The sequence below is a fragment of the Pelophylax lessonae genome, assembly GCF_965119305.1.
Source record: "Pelophylax lessonae genome assembly, chromosome: 1".
NCBI classification, from domain to species: Eukaryota; Metazoa; Chordata; class Amphibia; order Anura; family Ranidae; genus Pelophylax; species Pelophylax lessonae.
The window spans coordinates 297739764-297756890 of record NC_138768.1 but is presented as its reverse complement, the minus strand read 5'-3'; the positions used below and the strand labels follow the sequence as shown (position 1 = coordinate 297756890).

The following is a 17127-nucleotide window of genomic DNA, read 5'->3' as shown; positions in this document are numbered from 1 at the left end:
AAAGTACAGTGTACCCAACTATAGTATTACTTTATTGAACTGCATGATCTGACGGGCCACTGCATACTTTAACCCACACCAATCAAATGGGATGTCACCGATTACTGTGGCAGCATTGTAGATTGCTACATGCACAAGCATACAGGGCCAAGTTACCAATTAGACCGGTATGTATTTAGAATATAAAAGTACTAGTTGAAGCTCAAAGCCTTTAAACTTTACATTTATGGCTCCATTCTTGCACAGAACAGTTATTATAGAAGGCAAATGGGCCATCTCAAAAATTCACTAGCGAGGATCTTACCAGATGTTCAATTACGATGGCTTGCATTACTGAAATCAGTTGGTAAGTTAACACTAACGTTAAAAACTTTTGTCCTTTTGAATTACAATTCTGTTGTGGGTATATTATGTAAAGTATTAAACACTCGTTAGAATGAAAGCTTAACTCTAGGTTTATTTTCTCTTTAAATAGTTCATATGGGCCATGATGGCCGAAACAAATTATTCCCTTTACAAACTTGTGCAGGCACTGATTAAAGCTTTAGCTTTTATGTATATGCAGCGCACGGCGTTGAGTTTTGGTAGCAGTACAGTGACTTCCCGTCTGCTGCTGGAACAAAACTGAGTCAGGCTGAGCACAGCTCAGCCATTTACAAGAAGCCTTTTATTAAAGCAGAAGTAAACCCATCGATTTGATCATTTAAAGAAAAAAAAAAAAAATTAACATTCCTGGCCTGTTGGAAATGCTAGCTGTCACATTGGTTGTGCTCTCAACTAAACTGTCAAACCATCCAATGGCTGGTGTCATAACCAATACCATGTGCAGCATCATGGCAGTTGCAGATTAAACAGAGGCTAAAGCCCCGTACACACGCAACGATTATTGGCCGACCGATCGTCCGTCTTTCGTCCAGAGTTGCGTTTTGTTGGTTGAAATGTGCCTAGACACACCAATTTTCTCGCCCAACAAAAATCTGCTTCAGAAGTGATGTCATGTGTTGCTTTGCTTTCTTTGTGTTCTTTCTCATCTGAGCATGCCCAGTCTTGCTCATAAGATTTTTCCCTGTCTAAATCTGTACTGACTGCATGAAAAATCGGCCGTGTTTTGACGGCCAACAAAAATTTTATAGTCTGCACACCAGATTTTTTTCGGCCGAAAAGTCGGAGTCGGTTGTTGGAAGCATCATACTAACAAGCCGAAAATCGGCAGATCGGACGTTGGACGAAAATTCTCTGCCAATTTTCGATGCGTGTGTACGGGGCTTTAGAGGGCAGCTTCCTTGGCTGAAACCGATAGGAGGCTTTATTTCCACTTTAATGAACACAAGGCTTCCTCTGATTGCCTGACGTAGGTGGATAATGCCATTCATCTCCTCCTCAGTCAGAAGAAACCTTGCATTTATTATTCAACTACAAAGCTTCCTGGGATTGGCTGAGCAGTACCTCAACACAATCCTGTTTACTGTATGTAGCTGATGCTATCTGCAGTTTATAAAGTACTGATAGCACCCGCAGTACTGATAGCGATAGCAATTTCTAAAGGAAAATACTTTGTTTAGGCCAGATTGACCCAATGAACTATTAAAAGTGAAAGTAAACCTGAAGTTAGGCTTAAAGCCCACAAACAAAGTTAAAAGTAGTTAAATACATTCTGGTTGCATAATAACAAAAAGGTGTAAAGTCTGAACGTTCATTTACTTAAAGAAAAAAAAAAAAAAAGCAGTCATGGCTTTAGCCTGTCCCCTGCCCACATGCTGCAGAGTAGGACCATTCTGCTCTGAGTTCTGATTCTGATACAGTGGAAAGAGAGGGGAGCACATGTCAGACCTCTGCAGAGAGACCACTGCTTCTTCACAGAGAGCAAGCGTCCTGTCAAGGTACAGGCTGCCTTCTTAAAAAAAAAAAAAAAAAAACTACTAAAATTTTGCATACCTTTTAGTTTTCATGTACCTGGATTGTTTTTAGTTGATTTAAAATAAAAGTTTAATTGGGCTGTAATAGGGTTTTAGGTAAAACTTTAGAAATTCTCTTTAATAAGGTTAGTGTTGTAACGAAAGCAGTTTGCTGTTGAGGTAACACTTGGAGTATATTTTTAGCTTATTGAGGAGATGGTGTAAGGGAGTTAGTGTTTTAAAATGATCTTAGGACCATGGATGAAAAGGGTGAGAAGTTTGTATGCAGTCCCCTGTGTACCGGTTATAATAAAATGTTACATATAGAAATAGTGCACCAACTCCCTGCAAATACATTGTTAAACATGTTTTCGTTAATTAACTTTGGTTATGTACCCTCCAAGCATCTAGTGAACGTTTCCAGGAGACATTCACAGAAAAGAGGCCATGTCCTGAGCTGTAGCTGAAAGCAATGAGAGGGTAGGAGTCTTATGCGAACCAACTAGGCTTTGTATTCCAACTCTGCATTCATCTTGTTGTACATGATATAGATTGCTTCAATTGTGGTGGTGTAATTGACCAGGAACTGACGGATCTTCTCTATACATTCTTCCTCTTTTACATTTTGTCCTTTTGAAAGGGCTTTGAGGAAATCATCTTTATATGGAGCAGCAAGAAGTGCAGTCTGGAAGAGAGCAAGGCAAAACCATTATCACTTTCAGTCTGGGAAAAAAAAAACCAAAAAAAAAAATTGCATACAAAAAAAGGAAGTCCGTATATACTGTATCTCGCAAAAATGAGTACACCCCTTAAATTTTTGTAAATATTTTAGTATATCTTTTCATGTGACAACACTGAAGAAATGACACTTTGCTACAATGTAAAGTAGTGAGTGTACAGCTTGTATAACAGTGTAAATTTGCTGTCCCCTCAAAACAGCTCAACACACAGCCATTAATGTCTAAACCGCTGGCAACAAAAAAAGTGAGTACACCCCTAAGTGGAAATGTCCAAATTGGGCCCAACGTGTCAATATTTTGTGTGGACACCATTATTTTCCAGCACTGCCTTAACCCTCTTGGGCATGGAGTTCACCAGAGCTTCACAGGCTGCCACTGGAATCCTCTTCCACTCCTCCATGATGGCATCACAGAGCTGGTGGATGTTCGAGACCTTGCGCTGCTCCATCATCTGTTTGAGGATGCCCCATTGATGCTCAATAAGGTTTGGGTCTGGAGACATGGTTGGTCAGTCCAACACCTTTACCCTCAGCTTCTTTAGCAAGGCAGTGGTCATCTTGGAGGTGTGTTTGGGGTCGTTATGTTGTAATACTGAAGGGAGGGGATCATAGTCTGCTTCGGGATGTCACAGTACATGTTAGCATTCATGGTTCCCTCAATGAACTGTAGCTCCCCAGTGCCTGCAGCACTCATGCAGCTCAAGACCATGACACTCCCACCACTATGCTTGACTGTAGGCAAGACACACTTGTCTTTGTACTCCTCACCTGGTTGCCGCCACACACACTTGACACCCTCTGAACCGAATAAGTGGATCTTGGTCTCATCAGACCACAGGACATGGTTCCAGTAATCCATGCCCTTAGTCTGCTTGTCTTCAGCAAACTGTTTGCAGTCTTTGTGCATCATCTTTAGAAGAGGCTTCACTTTGGGGCAACAGCCATGCAGACCAATTTGATGCAGTGTGCGGCGTATGGTCTGAGCACTGACAGGCTGACAACCTCTGCAGCAATGCTGGCAGCACTCATACATCTATTTCCCAAAGACAACCTCTGGATATGATGCCAAGCACGTGCACTCAACTTTTTTGGTCAACCATGACAAGTCATGTTCTAAGTGGAACCTGTCCTGTTAAATCACTGTTGGTCTTGGCCACTGTGCTGCAGCTCAGTTTTAGGGTCTTGGCAATCTCCTTATAGCCTAGGCCATCTTTCTGTAGAACAACAATTTTTTTTTTCAGATCCTCCGTGAGTTCTTTGCCATGAGGTGCCATGTTGAACTTCCAGTGACCAGTATGGGAGAGTGAGAGTGCCAACTACAAATTTAACACACCTGCTCCCCATTCACAACGGAGACCTTGTAGCACTAACGAGTCACATGACAACAGGGTGGGAAAATGGCTAGTTGGGCCCAATTTGGACATTTTCACTTGGGGGGGGGGGGGTACTCCCTTTTGTTGCCAGTGGTTTTGACATTAATGGCTGTGTGTTGAGTTATTTTGAGGGGACAGCAAATTGGCACTGTTATACAAGCTGTACACTCCCTACTTTACACTGTAGCAAAGTGTAATTTCTTCAGTGTGGTCACATGTGCACTCACTTTTGTGAGATACTGTAGATTAGTAATTCATGCACAAGATGACTGAGGATTCATAAGAAATACATACATACATACATACATACATACATACATACATACATACAGAAGAAATCTAGTTCTTCCCAAACCACTTTAATTTATCTTAAATTCCTTACCTGGAATAGTTTTTGCACCAACCAGCCGTGGTATTTCTTAAGTGCAATCTCATAGGCTTTTGTCACGTTAACTTTGATGAGATTTGGGTTTTGCTCATCCCTCTCCCCATCAGAGATGCTTTGTAATAAAACCTGAATGAACTTTAGACCTCTGTGATGCAAGAAAGATAAGAAACAATGTAAAAAAAAAAAAGATCCATACTGACTGACTTTTTTTTTTTTGTTTTAAATAAAAGCAAAAGTAGTTACCATCTGCCATTTTACAGGTTATCTACTTTTCTGTACATCTGCGACAGTGTAGGCCAGCAGAGCAGAATCTCGCGCACGCACACACACACATATATATATTATATATATATATATATATATATATATATATATATATATACATATACACACACACACACACACACACACGTGATTCTGCTCTACCGAGTAGGGACCGAGATGGGGCCCAAGTAAGTATAAAGGGGAGGGGGGGGGGCTGCTGCATAGAGAACATTTTTTACCTTCATGCATAGAATGCATGACTGTAAAAACTGGATTTTTGACTTACCGTAAAATCCTTTTCTCTGTTCTCTGATGCTCATTGACAGACACAGCTCCTGATCGTCTTAATCATTGGGTTATACTTCGCCCTACAGGAGTAGGACACTAGGCAGAAAAAAAGTCTAGCTATCCCTATGGGCAGTCCCAGGGGGTATACTACCGCTCTCTGCTATAGGTAATCCGTTTTGTTACAAGCAGTGTCAGAAGAAAATACAACTCTACAGAGGGGTGGGTGCTGTGTTCATCAATGGTAATTAGAGAAATGGCTTTTACGTTAAGTCAAAAATCCCATTTTCTTATTTGTACACTGACGGACAGAGCTCCTGATCTTCTTAACCATTGGGATGTCCCAAAGCAGTGTTAAACATGAGGGGTGGGAACAGCAAAAATTTCCAAGGCTTAACAGTAGCCAACCAGGCAACAGGAGCTCAACCAAATCAACTGGAGCCCACCTGAAAAAAAACAATACACCCTCAAAGAGGACCAGGTCCTCTAAACAGCAGCCTGCAAACCCTTGCGGCCAAAACACATCCATTTTATAGAACTTTATGAAAGTGTGCATCGATGACCAGATGGCCGCCTTTCAAACCCTATTCACCGACGCTTGATGATGGAAGGCCCAGGAGGCACTGAGCGCCACAGTAGAGTGCGAATAGGCCTGAATCACCGTCTGTCTGATCGATCTGGAAATGATTGCAGAGGAAGCGGACAACCCTTTCTGAGGCCCATCAGTAAGTACAAATAGTGTGTCTGACTTCCTAAAAGACTCCGTAGCTGCCAGGTACACCATAAACCACATACAAGGCAAGCAAGGCAATTTCCTTAAGATGTTTTGGCACAGGGAAGGCAACACAATATCTTCACTCAAATAGAAATCAGAGACAACCTTTGGAAGGAACAAGGGACAGGACCGAAGAACCACCATATCTCTCTAAATTACCAAGTAAGGTCAACGACAGGCTAACGCCACCAGTTCTGACACCCTGCGCGCAGAGGTGATAGCCACCAAAAAGCCAGCTTCTGAGACAGCATAAGCAAGGGAATCTCCCGAAGATTCTCAAAGGGAGGCTTCTGAAGGACTGAAAGCACCAAATTGAGGTCCCAAGGCGGCAAAGGAGACCGTACTGGAGGAACAGAATGTCGAACACCCTGAAGAAAGGTACGCACCAGGGAGTGTGTGGCCAAGGATCGTTGGAAGAAGACTGCTAAAGCCGCCACCTGGCCCTTGATGGTACTCAATGACAATTTATGTTCAACCCCTGTTGAAGGAAGGTCAAGATCTGAGCCACCGAGAAGAGGATGAACCCCAGGAGACTCACACCACGCGATGTACCTCTTCCACGTACGATGGTAAACCTTCCCAGAAGTAGATTTCCTAGCTTTTAACAGCGTTGGAATTACCGATTCAGACAAACCCCTATCCTTCAGCACCTGGCATTCAACGGCCAAGCCGTCAAAGCCAGCGACTGTAAAGCTGGATGGAAGATTGGCCCTTGGGACAGCAGATCCTCCCTGAGAGGAAGCTTTCAAGGAACGTCGGTGACCAGCCACATCAGATCAGCGTACCAGGCCCAGGTGCATTAAAAATAAGACAACGGTGTTTCATAGGGATCCTGGAGAGACCAGCAGCTGCTCATACATTACCTAAGACCCTACATTTCCTACATTTTCATAATGGGGATCCTAAAGGACTCTACGTAGAGGTGATTTTGATACTGTTTTATTAAAAAAGGAAAATATGTGGATTTATAAATTGGGATCTAGAGTCCATAATGGGTTAAATACTGAATTTAATCTGCAGCCTTTTCTACCAACCTAGTCCCCTCTCTTTGTGTCCAATTGATTCACTATCTCAACACCAGTTCATCTGCTTTTAAGTTATTCAGTAACTGATTGTAACTTATTACCTATTACATTTTCTCTGTTGTTGGTTTTGCAGACTACTGCTACATCCCTGCATAATGCTGCTATTTATACACATTGAGATTTGTCCTATCTAGAGATCCCTAAATAGCCTAATCATTTTTCTATATGTTTTTTTGATTATCTGGATCATAGAAATATTTGCCTTAATTGAATAGACATCATTGCACCATACAGTTTTTGCTTAAATGGTTCACGTGTTAAATAATTGATAAATGTAGGAGTGAAAGGAGTGGTTATCTCCAATACAAAGAACTATCCACTTGCACCACCTAGAGAAACAGCTGATTGATAATTGACTTATGAACTGTGTGGTGGATTATTTAAGGGATGACACATCCATCCATCCTTGCTTGCTCCGATGAAGTTAGCGTAGCCAGCTAACGAAACGCGTCAGCACCCGTCACCAGCTCTGACGTGACCAGCAACTATACATCCAGCAGCTTTTAGCAGTTGGTCTAATGGGAGATAGTCACTGAATGGATGAGCAGCAGCAACGGCATCAGCCCAGCACAGCTTGTGGAGATGACTAAATGGGTGTCGTTTAACGGTGGTTCATTGGGGTAAGTGTTGACAGACTACCTGGACTATCTCTTGATACCGAGGTCCATACTTGATCTTGAAACATTTTATTTACATGGAACTACTGGTGTTTGCCTAGTGAGCCCTCCTCCTGACCCCGTCAGTCTTCAGTTAACCACTAATAACTCCTACATCAGTGCTGAGTGCAAGCCTGCATACCGTCCTTTCTACCTCCATTATTTGATACTATGATTATCGTGCTACTTGGAGCTCTATCCACATGTGGATGGTGTGAGCACTTATGGATACTGTTGATCATTTATTGACCTCATCTTGTAGCTGAAGCCTCTTGCCACAGTGTATCGACTGGCTGTCATCCGCATCAGTGATCTTCCATCTATAATCAGCAATTCAAGCTTTTACTGCAGCAGGCACTCCTGCAGAGTGTGATTTATCTATCTCTCAGTGATTGCCCCACTACTACCTTCATCACTATAGACTGGCTCCCTAAACTCCCAGGGAATTTTTCAATATTGGCAGTTTTGGTGGCGATTGTTGCATGTATGGGCTTGGGTAATGTATAAGCAGCTGCTGGTCTCTCCCGTATCCCTATGAGACAACGTTGTCTTATTTTTAATGCACCTGGATTACACTGACCGATTGTGGTTATGTTTTTTATATTCAATGAATTGCTCAATAAAGTTATGTTTAATGCTTCGTGTGTCCAATTATCAGCTCCTCTGTTCTGTGTGAACACCTTAACCTCCTCAGGTGCCACACTTTATTTTGTTTGCATATACTATGGGGCTGGAGACTGCACAGCTGACACTGATAGGAGCAAAACTAGTTTGGAGCAAAACTAGTTTAGGTCATTTTCCATTCCCTTAATTATAGGGCGGTACTGTGGTTATCTGGGATATTACCTCCTTTCTTGTTCAGGCATCACCAATAAACTGCAAGCCCTGGACCAGCTGGTCCACCAGCTCAGCAAAGGCAGGGGGTAGCTGCTCCCCCCTCCAGGCCACATTCAGTCAAAGTCTGTGACACCAGGGCAATGATGAATACAGGCCTCAGTGCCAAACTAGCCAGGGTGTACATATTGTGGGCCACAGCTTGCGCCTTCCTGTCAGCCGCGTCCATAAAGGCTAGGGGCTCTTCAAATCGGAATCATGGTTGCCTTGTTTATTCTGGAAACCGGAGGGTCCACCACCGGTGGAACAGTCCTTTTCTTAAGAAGGGACTCCTCATAGGTGTATCGCCCAGCAAATCGCTTAGGGACCCCAAGGGGACGCTTTGGTTGCTTAATGACAATTTTGTCAAAATAGGAGGGGAAAGGGAACACCTTTGCTGCTCCAGATGGCTTGTGAGTGCCAAAGGGAACTTGGGCCTCTGTCGCAGCTGCTTCCTCCATCTAAAACTTTAAGGTCTATGTACAATCAGTGCATCCACCGGCACATTTTCGTGCGCGTTTGCAGAAGTGGAGGAATTCTCCTCACTATCTGAGGATTCAGGGCGCGTGGTCGCAGACCCAGCAGGGTGACCCACGTCCACGGCGGCTGAATCAGATTCAGGATCTAATGATACAGATGAGGCAGGGGGAATGCAGGGGCGCTTTTTGCTAGCTCGTTGCCCAAAAACCACCTCCACCCGGGACATAAAGGTCTCTAGGACCGCCGTCAGTACACCGATAGATGGATGGGAGGGGCCCCGCAGCCTCAGCGAGGGGATCAGGTGGGGAGATGTGCTCCAAAAAAGACTCCATGAGTCACCAGGGGGACCCCACAAAAAAAAGTGTAAAACCCTGCTAGGGGAAAACCCCAACTGCTCTGGCAGCACTACCCGCTTGCCAGTCACAGAGCACCAATTGATCCTCAGCAGAGAGGGAGAGGACCCCACAGGACTCACCTCCCCGCAGAAAGCAGGCGCCTCAGCCACCAGGGGAATCTGCACTGCACGTGAGGCGATCAGGAAATGAAAGGATCCAGGAGTCAACATCAGGGGATAAGGACGGGCTCCCACCGCCAAAAACGCCACCCAGAAGGCTTCACAGATATGGCCGCCGATGTTTTCTATGGAAAACCACCGCAAAATGGCCACTAGACTACACAAACATGGCTGCCGTGCTTTGTTGCCGGCAGCGCACCCCCATCGCCAGCATAGTGCCCTGCCCCCACCCCAAGAGGTGGACCAGACCACTCACACAGCCCTAGCAGAAGTGGAGGGAGGGGGGGTAGACAGGCACCGCTCCAGATAGAACCCCTCACCATCTAAATTGGGGGGGCTGTCAGCCAGGAAGAACTATGCGGCCGAGACCCAGTCGTATGTGACCTTGTGAGGCGTTTAAACCGCAGGCCAGCCCCCCGTCCAGGGAGCTATGTCGCGACCGAACTAGCACGGAGCTGAGGTCTGCCCGCGCGCTCGCTGGCCAGACTGGGGTGGCCACTGGATCTAGATTTTCCAGCCCGTCGCCCAGTCTAACAGTTAAATGTAGATCTCACAGGGAAAAAAAAAAACAGGCAAAAAGAAAAAAAAAAAAAAGAACAAAAAAACAAACAAACTAAAGAACAAATTTGCCAGGACCAGAGATCCCAGCAAGTAACTAGGTCCTTACTGACTAGGCAGAAAAAAAACTGAGTGCCCAAAGCAGAGAGAGGGAGTATAACCCCTGGGACTGCCCCTAGGTGTAGCAAAACTTTTTTTTTCTGCCTAGTGTCCTACTCCTGTAGGGGACTGTATAACCCAATGGTTAAGATGATAAAGGAGCTGTGTCTGTCAGTGAACAAAAGAGAAAAAACCTTGAGCCTTTAGAACAACCACCATAATCTCCAAATAAGAGTAGGAGTGGGTCAGAGGAATTGAGAGGGGGTACTTATGGTGTGTCCCTTAATGAACTCCAAGAAAAGAATCCTTGATGAAGGAGTTCAATAATGGAAACAGGGTGAGGATACACTGCAACATGCATAGTAATCTGAGGAGTAACATCAAACAAAATGCTAACAGCCCCACAAGTAACAAGTTAACAGAGGAGGCACACAGAACCACTTGAATAACCTTTAGACTGAAGCTGGCATTAGATGGAGCCTAAGCAATCACCTTGATAAAACAAACAAATGTGTAAACAGAAGAACAAACAGGAGCCTTGTAAATCTGAGGAACACGTGCTTTATGCTGAATATCACCAAGAAGCACTAACTGATCTAGCCAAATTGTTCTTTACAAGGCAAGGTGGAACCTTGTCCTTTAGCCTACAGGCATGAATGATGAGCTTTCATACCCACCTACAGGTAGTGGAATGAGAAGCAGGCTGTCCCTTATGGGGACCCTCAGAAAAGAGTCAAGTCTGCAGCACAAACCACATCCAGACAGTGGAGAGAAAGCTCCTTAAGACGTCTTGGAGCAGGACATACATAGAAAAAAACAACTCCTAGTTTAAAAAAAAAAAAAAAAAAACATCTAGGGGGAAGGGAAAAAAGAGGTTTAACCACTTACCGCATACTGGCGTACCCGTACGTTGGCAGACTTTGCGGGGTTATACCGGGATGATGCCTCTAGCTAGAGGCATCATCCCGGTACCGTGGTTTAAAGCCGACAGTCGGCTTTCCGTCGGTAACGATTAATGCGGCTCGGGAGTCGCTCGATCATTACCCGGGTGAGCGGGAGGGGACGTCCCCCCCCCCCTCCCGCCGCCTTCCGTGGCTTTGCTCGGGGCTCCCGTCCCACCAGGAGCCCCGAGCACCCAGCCGGCACGTCCGCCGGCTGGATGGAGTCCCGATGAATGCCGGAAACGGCATCGATCGGGTCTCCGATGACGTAACCCGGAGGCGGCGTCCATGACGTCACTTCCGGGTTACTCTGCTGCAAAAGGCGTCAAATTTAAAAACCGGCTGTATGCAAAAACGCAGTTTTCGGCGTTTTGCATACATGGAAGTGTAGTGGAGGGGTCGAGGGTCTTTTAGACCCTCGATCCCTCCATAAAGTGTACCTGTCAGTACATATTGGTGTCACAAGGGATGTTTACATTGCTTGTGACAGCAATAAAAGTGATCAATTTTTTTTTTTTTTTTTAAAAACCTGTAATAAAGTTAAAAAAAAGAAAAAATAAATAGTAAAAAATAAAATGTAGCCGCCCCCGTCACCGTTCGCTCGCGCACAAAAAAAAACGTATACGGAAGTCGAGCCACGGATGAAATCGCTGTTCAAACCACACATGTGAGGTATCGCCGCGATCGCCAGAGCGTGGGCAATAAATTAAAAAAAAAGAGCTACACACCAACTCTAAACTGGTAACCATTAAATTTACAGCGTCGCCGATTGAGATCTCTATTGACCGTAGTTTGTCGCCATCCCACGGGGGAGGGCGCAATTTTAAACCGTAACATGTTGGGTATCTATTTACTCGGCGTGACATCTTTCACAATATATAAAAAAATGGGCTAATTTTACGGTTTAGTATTTTTTAAATGCAGTGAAATGTGATTTTTCAAATTTTTTCCAAAAAAATGGCGTTTTAATGACCGCTGCGCAAATACCGCGTGACAAAAATTTTTCCAATGACCGACATTTTATTCTCCAGAGTCTTTGCTAAAAAATATATATAATGTTTGGGGGTTCTAAGTAGTTTTCTAGGAAAAAATACTGGTTTTAACTTGTAAACAAAAAGTGTCTGAAATAGGGCTGGGGCTTAAGTGGTTAAGGCCTTTGTGTAGCACAAGAAAGGGTTATTATTATTATTATTCTACAGCATTTATATAGCGCCAACAGTTTGCACAGCACTTTACAACATGAGGACAAACAGTGCAGTTACAATACAATTCAATACAGGGTGAATCAGAGGGCCCTGCTTGTTAGAATTTATAATCTAGAGTTCTTTACAGCAGTCGTCCTCAACCCTGGCCTACAGGGCCCACTAACAGGCCAGATTTTAGGTATTACCTTGGGGAGATGCAGACTAGAGTACTGCAATCACTGAGCAGCAAATGATATCACCTGGGATATATTTCAGTATCTTGCAAATCTGGCCTGTTAGTGGGCCCTGTAGGCCAGGGTTGAGGACCACTGCTTTACAGGTTAAGGCCACCAACTTAGAAACTTGCCTTGCCCAATTTTCCATGCCTGGAATGTGTATGGCAAACAGGTCTGGAACGTGAAGTTCCACCCAAGCCAGACTCTGACTGGCTTCGCTTTCAGCTGCAAAACCCCTGGTTCCTCCCAGATGGTTGGCATTAGCACCAGAGGTGATATTGTCCAACTGATTCCTGGTCCGATTTGGAGTGTGGGAGGAAACCGGAGTACCCAGAGGAAACCCACACAGGCACAGGGAGAACATGCAAACTCCAGGCAGGTAGTGTCATGGTTGGGATTCGAACCAGCAACCATCTTGCTGCTAGGTGAAAGTGCTAACTAATACACCACTGTGCCGCCCTTTATTTTCACTAGGTGATCCTGACAATAATTCACTTCCTGTCCTAAGGTGACAACGCTCACTTAATGTACTTTATCTACAAAAGCAGCATGGTCATATTAAGACACATGCATCAGGACTGCAGAATAGCTCACTCTTTTTCTCATCTTTATATTAGGGGGGTTGTTCTGTAGGTCACAGTGGTGAACTGGGCAGCGCTGATAAGACATCAGGATTGCACCAGATTTCTCACATGATTAACAAGTATTTTCTTCACTTATTGAACAGATATGAAAAAATATTTCAATGGTATATTTAACAGGCCAGGAAGCAAATAAGAGATGTTCTCATTAAGCTGGTTAACATACACTTAAAATGTATTAAAATGATTTAAAAAAATGTAAAAACATACAATAAAAAAAGTCTGTGAGCCCTGTGCAAGTACGGTATATCTCAGGAAAAAACAATAAATGACTGCATAACAGTTCAAGTCATTGTAATGTCTCCCCAGAGAAGTTTGCCAGGATGTTTGAGGATGCCCAGATATTGGATTGTTGGCCTATCATGTCATTATAGGGTTGATTTACTAAAACTGGAGTGTGCAAAATCTGGTTCAGCGCTGCATAGAAATCTATCAAATTCCAGTTTTTTTTGGCAAAGGCTTAAATGAACAAGCTGATGCTAAATGGCTACTATGCACAGTTGCACCAGATTTTGCATGCTCAAGTTTTAGTAAATCAATCATCATGATAGGCCAACAATCTGATATCTGGGCATCTTCAATCACCCCAAAAAAGTCAGACTGAATGTTACTCATGTTAGGCCATCTCAAAAATGAAGAGTGTTATTTACCCAACATAAATCATATTATAGTATTGTCATGTCTGCACAGGACACGTGATTTTAACAAATAGGGTGACAGATGGAAAAGTATAAGAACCTTTATTCTTAGTTACTAATGGAAATGACCTCCAGCTACTGATCACACCTATACAATGATTGAGCAGTATTTTGTACCATTTTCATAGACAAATCGGTTTCCGTTCATGTACAGTGGGTACGGAAAGTATTCAGACCCCCTTAAATTTTTCACTCTTTGTTATATTGCAGCCATTTGCTAAAATCATTTAAGTTCATTCTTCTTCCTCATGAATGTACACATAGCACCCCATACTGACAGAAAAACACAGAATTGTTGACATTGTTGCAGATTTATTAAAAAAGAAAAACTGAAATATCACATGGTCCTAAGTATTCAGACCCTTCGCTCAGTATTTAGTAGAAGCCCCCTTTTGATCTAATACAGCCAGGAGTGTTTTTGGGAAAGATGCAACAAGTCTTTCACACCTGGATTTGGGGATCCTCTGCCATTCCTCCTTGCAGATCCTCTCCAGTTCTGTCAGGTTGGATGGTAAACGTTGGTGGACAGCCATTTTTAGGTCTCTCCAGTGATGCTCAATTGGGTTTAAGTCAGGGCTCTGGCTGGGCCATTCAAGAACAGTCACGGAGTTGTTGTGAAGCCACTCCTTCATTATTTTAGCTGTGTGCTTAGGGTCATTGTCTTGTTGGAAGGTAAACCTTCGGCCCAGTCTGAGGTCCAGAGCATTCTGGAGAAGGTTTTTGTCCAGGATATCCCTGTACTTGGCCGCATTCATCTTTCCCTCGATTGCAACCAGTCGTCCTGTCCCTGCAGCTGAAAAACACCCCCACAGCATGATGCTGCCACCACCATGCTTCACTGTTGGGACTGTATTGGACAGGTGATGAGCAGTGCCTGGTTTTCTCCACACATACCGCTTAGAATTAAGGCCAAAAAGTTCTATTTTGGTCTCATCAGACCAGAGAATCTTATTTCTCACCATTTTGGAGTCCTTCAGGTGTTTTTTAGCAAACTCCATACGGGCTTTCATGTGTCTTACACTGAGGAGAGGCTTCCGTCGGGCCACTCTGCCATAAAGCCCCGACTGGTGGAGGGCTGCAGTGATGGTTGACTTTCTACAACTTTCTCCCATCTCCTGACTGCATCTCTGGAGCTCAGCCACAGTGATCTTTGGGTTCTTCTTTACCTCTCTCACCAAGGCTCTTCTCCCCCGATAGCTCAGTTTGGCTGGACGGCCAGCTCTAGGAAGGGTTCTGGTCGTCCCAAACGTCTTCCATTTGAGGATTATGGAGGCCACTGTGCTCTTAGGAACCTTAAGTGCAGCAGAAATCTTTTTGTAACCTTGGCCAGATCTGTGCCTTGCCACAATTCTGTCTCTGAGCTCTTCAGGCAGTTCCTTCGACCTCATGATTCTCATTTGCTCTGACATGCATTGTGATCTGGAAGGTCTTATATAGACAGGTGTGTGGCTTTCCTAATCAAGTCCAATCAGTATAATCAAACACAGCTGGACTCAAATGAAGGTGTAGAACCATCTCAAGGATGATCAGAAGAAATGGAAAGCACCTGAGTTAAATATATGAGTGTTACAGCAAAGGGTCTGAATACTTAGGACCATGTGATATTTCAGTTTTTCTTTTTTAATAAATCTGCAACAATGTCAACAATTCTGTGTTTTTCTGTCAGTATGGGGTGCTATGTATACATTCATGAGGAAGAAGAATGAACTTAAATATATATATATATATATATATATATATATATATATATATATATATATATATATATATATATATATATATATACACACACACACACACACCACAGGTTAACTCCTGTCTCATCTGTTCTCAGAACAGTGTTCCAAAAGTGCAATAGAACATATAGGTTCTCTTTAGCAAAACTTGAGTTGGTCAGTCATTTTTCTTTTGGGTAAAAGTGGTTTCCTTTATTTTTTAATAAAAAACAGGTTATACTTACCTGCTCTGTGCAATGGTTTTGCACAGAGCAGCTCGTAACCTCTTCTGGGGTCCCCAGCAGGTGCTCTTGGCTTCTCTTCTTCTGCATGCCACACCAGAAAGCTGCTTTCTACACCTGTGGGCTTGTTCCAAAGCTGGGCTTGTGTGCATCCAGTGACACACCCCCTCCTCGCACTATTTGACTGACAGCAACTGTAGCCTATGAGGAGGAAGAGAGAAGCACCAGCCCCGCTGCAAATTGGCACAGCTCGGGATCAACATAGGACTGAGGTAAGGGGGTGATACAACTAGTGGGACATTTTTTTTTACCTTAATGCAAGGAAAGCATCAAGATAAAACATGTCTAGCCTTTGGAACCACTTAAAAAAAAAAAAAAAGAGAAGGATTTTTGAGGTCATACTTATGGAAAAATGGACAAATGAGTTCTTGCATGGAAGATATGCCATCAGATTCTCAATTGTCATCCTCAGTTTAATTCTTGTCTTTTCCGTTCATTTTCTTTTTTTTTTTTTTTTTTTTTTTTTAATCTCTCTTTTGAGGGAGCCACGAGCACTTCAACTGAGTTTGGATTTAAAGACAGCTCAATAAAATTTGTGTGCTCAATAACAAATAGACATTTGTTCCGTAAAAAAAAAAAAACATGCTGATGAAAATTGTGTGTTCTGCAACCAAAAACTCTGCTTAAAAAGGTCCTAATCAACTAAATGCTTGAGCACAGACAGTTGATGTTTGATTATCTCACCTCTTTAGCCACATAAGAGCTAGGGTTGCCCCAACCTTCGGCCATTGTGGCCCATGCATTTCCTTTTCTCCTTCCAAAATCTGCTGCAGTGTTTTGAACTTGGTGGGGTTGGTTTCATATACATTGCGTATTTTCTAGCATAAAGTAGAAAAGAAAATGTAAGTTGACATTTGGACAAGGCATCTTGGAACCAATTTAATTAGATTTGCTGTCTGATTTCATAGCATGTCTTACTGGGATTAAACATGGGTTTAAAAAGGTAACCTGCTTGAATGAATTTGATAGAAGATGAAATATAACGAGAGAGGGAACAGGAACGGAGAAGTTCACTCTCTCAATCAACATTGATTATTTTTCATGCTGCTAGCATTAGTAAATAGATAGGAAAGTATATCATATTTACTTGTTTTACACTTTAGTTTTTTTTTTTTTTTTTTTACATTTCTTAAGTTACTCCCTGGTTTCTTGCCTATGATTCCTGCAAATTATGTCATACATCGCAGGAGTCTCTCATAAGAGGAGGAGGGGGGGGGGGGTTTTCTCAGCTAAGCACATCCTCCTGCCTGCATGCCTGAGCTAAGGGGAGATGGATTCCAGGAAGTAAATGCTACATGAATCATTTGGCTTTACTAAAGATGGTCAAAGCCAGGAATACTAGGGGGTGTTATTCAAAATGATTTCTCTCTAAAGTAAAGCATGGAGACATGGATAGATGGGGGAGTTTGCATTGAATATTAAAAAT

At 43.3% G+C, this 17127-nt stretch overlaps 1 protein-coding gene across 1 annotated transcript in view; it reads right to left on the bottom strand.

The window, feature by feature from the left end:
- Window positions 1-1941: 1941 nt before the first annotated feature.
- GLTP (glycolipid transfer protein) overlaps window positions 1942-17127 on the bottom strand; it is a 91355-nt gene continuing 76169 nt past the window's right edge. Inside the window, exons 3-5 of the mRNA XM_082243918.1 lie at window positions 16386-16519; window positions 4390-4540; window positions 1942-2580 (exon numbers count right to left, since the gene is read on the bottom strand). Coding sequence (XP_082100044.1) covers window positions 2398-2580; window positions 4390-4540; window positions 16386-16519 — 468 coding nt within the window. The 3' untranslated portion in view covers window positions 1942-2397. The remainder of the gene's footprint in view (window positions 2581-4389; window positions 4541-16385; window positions 16520-17127) is intronic.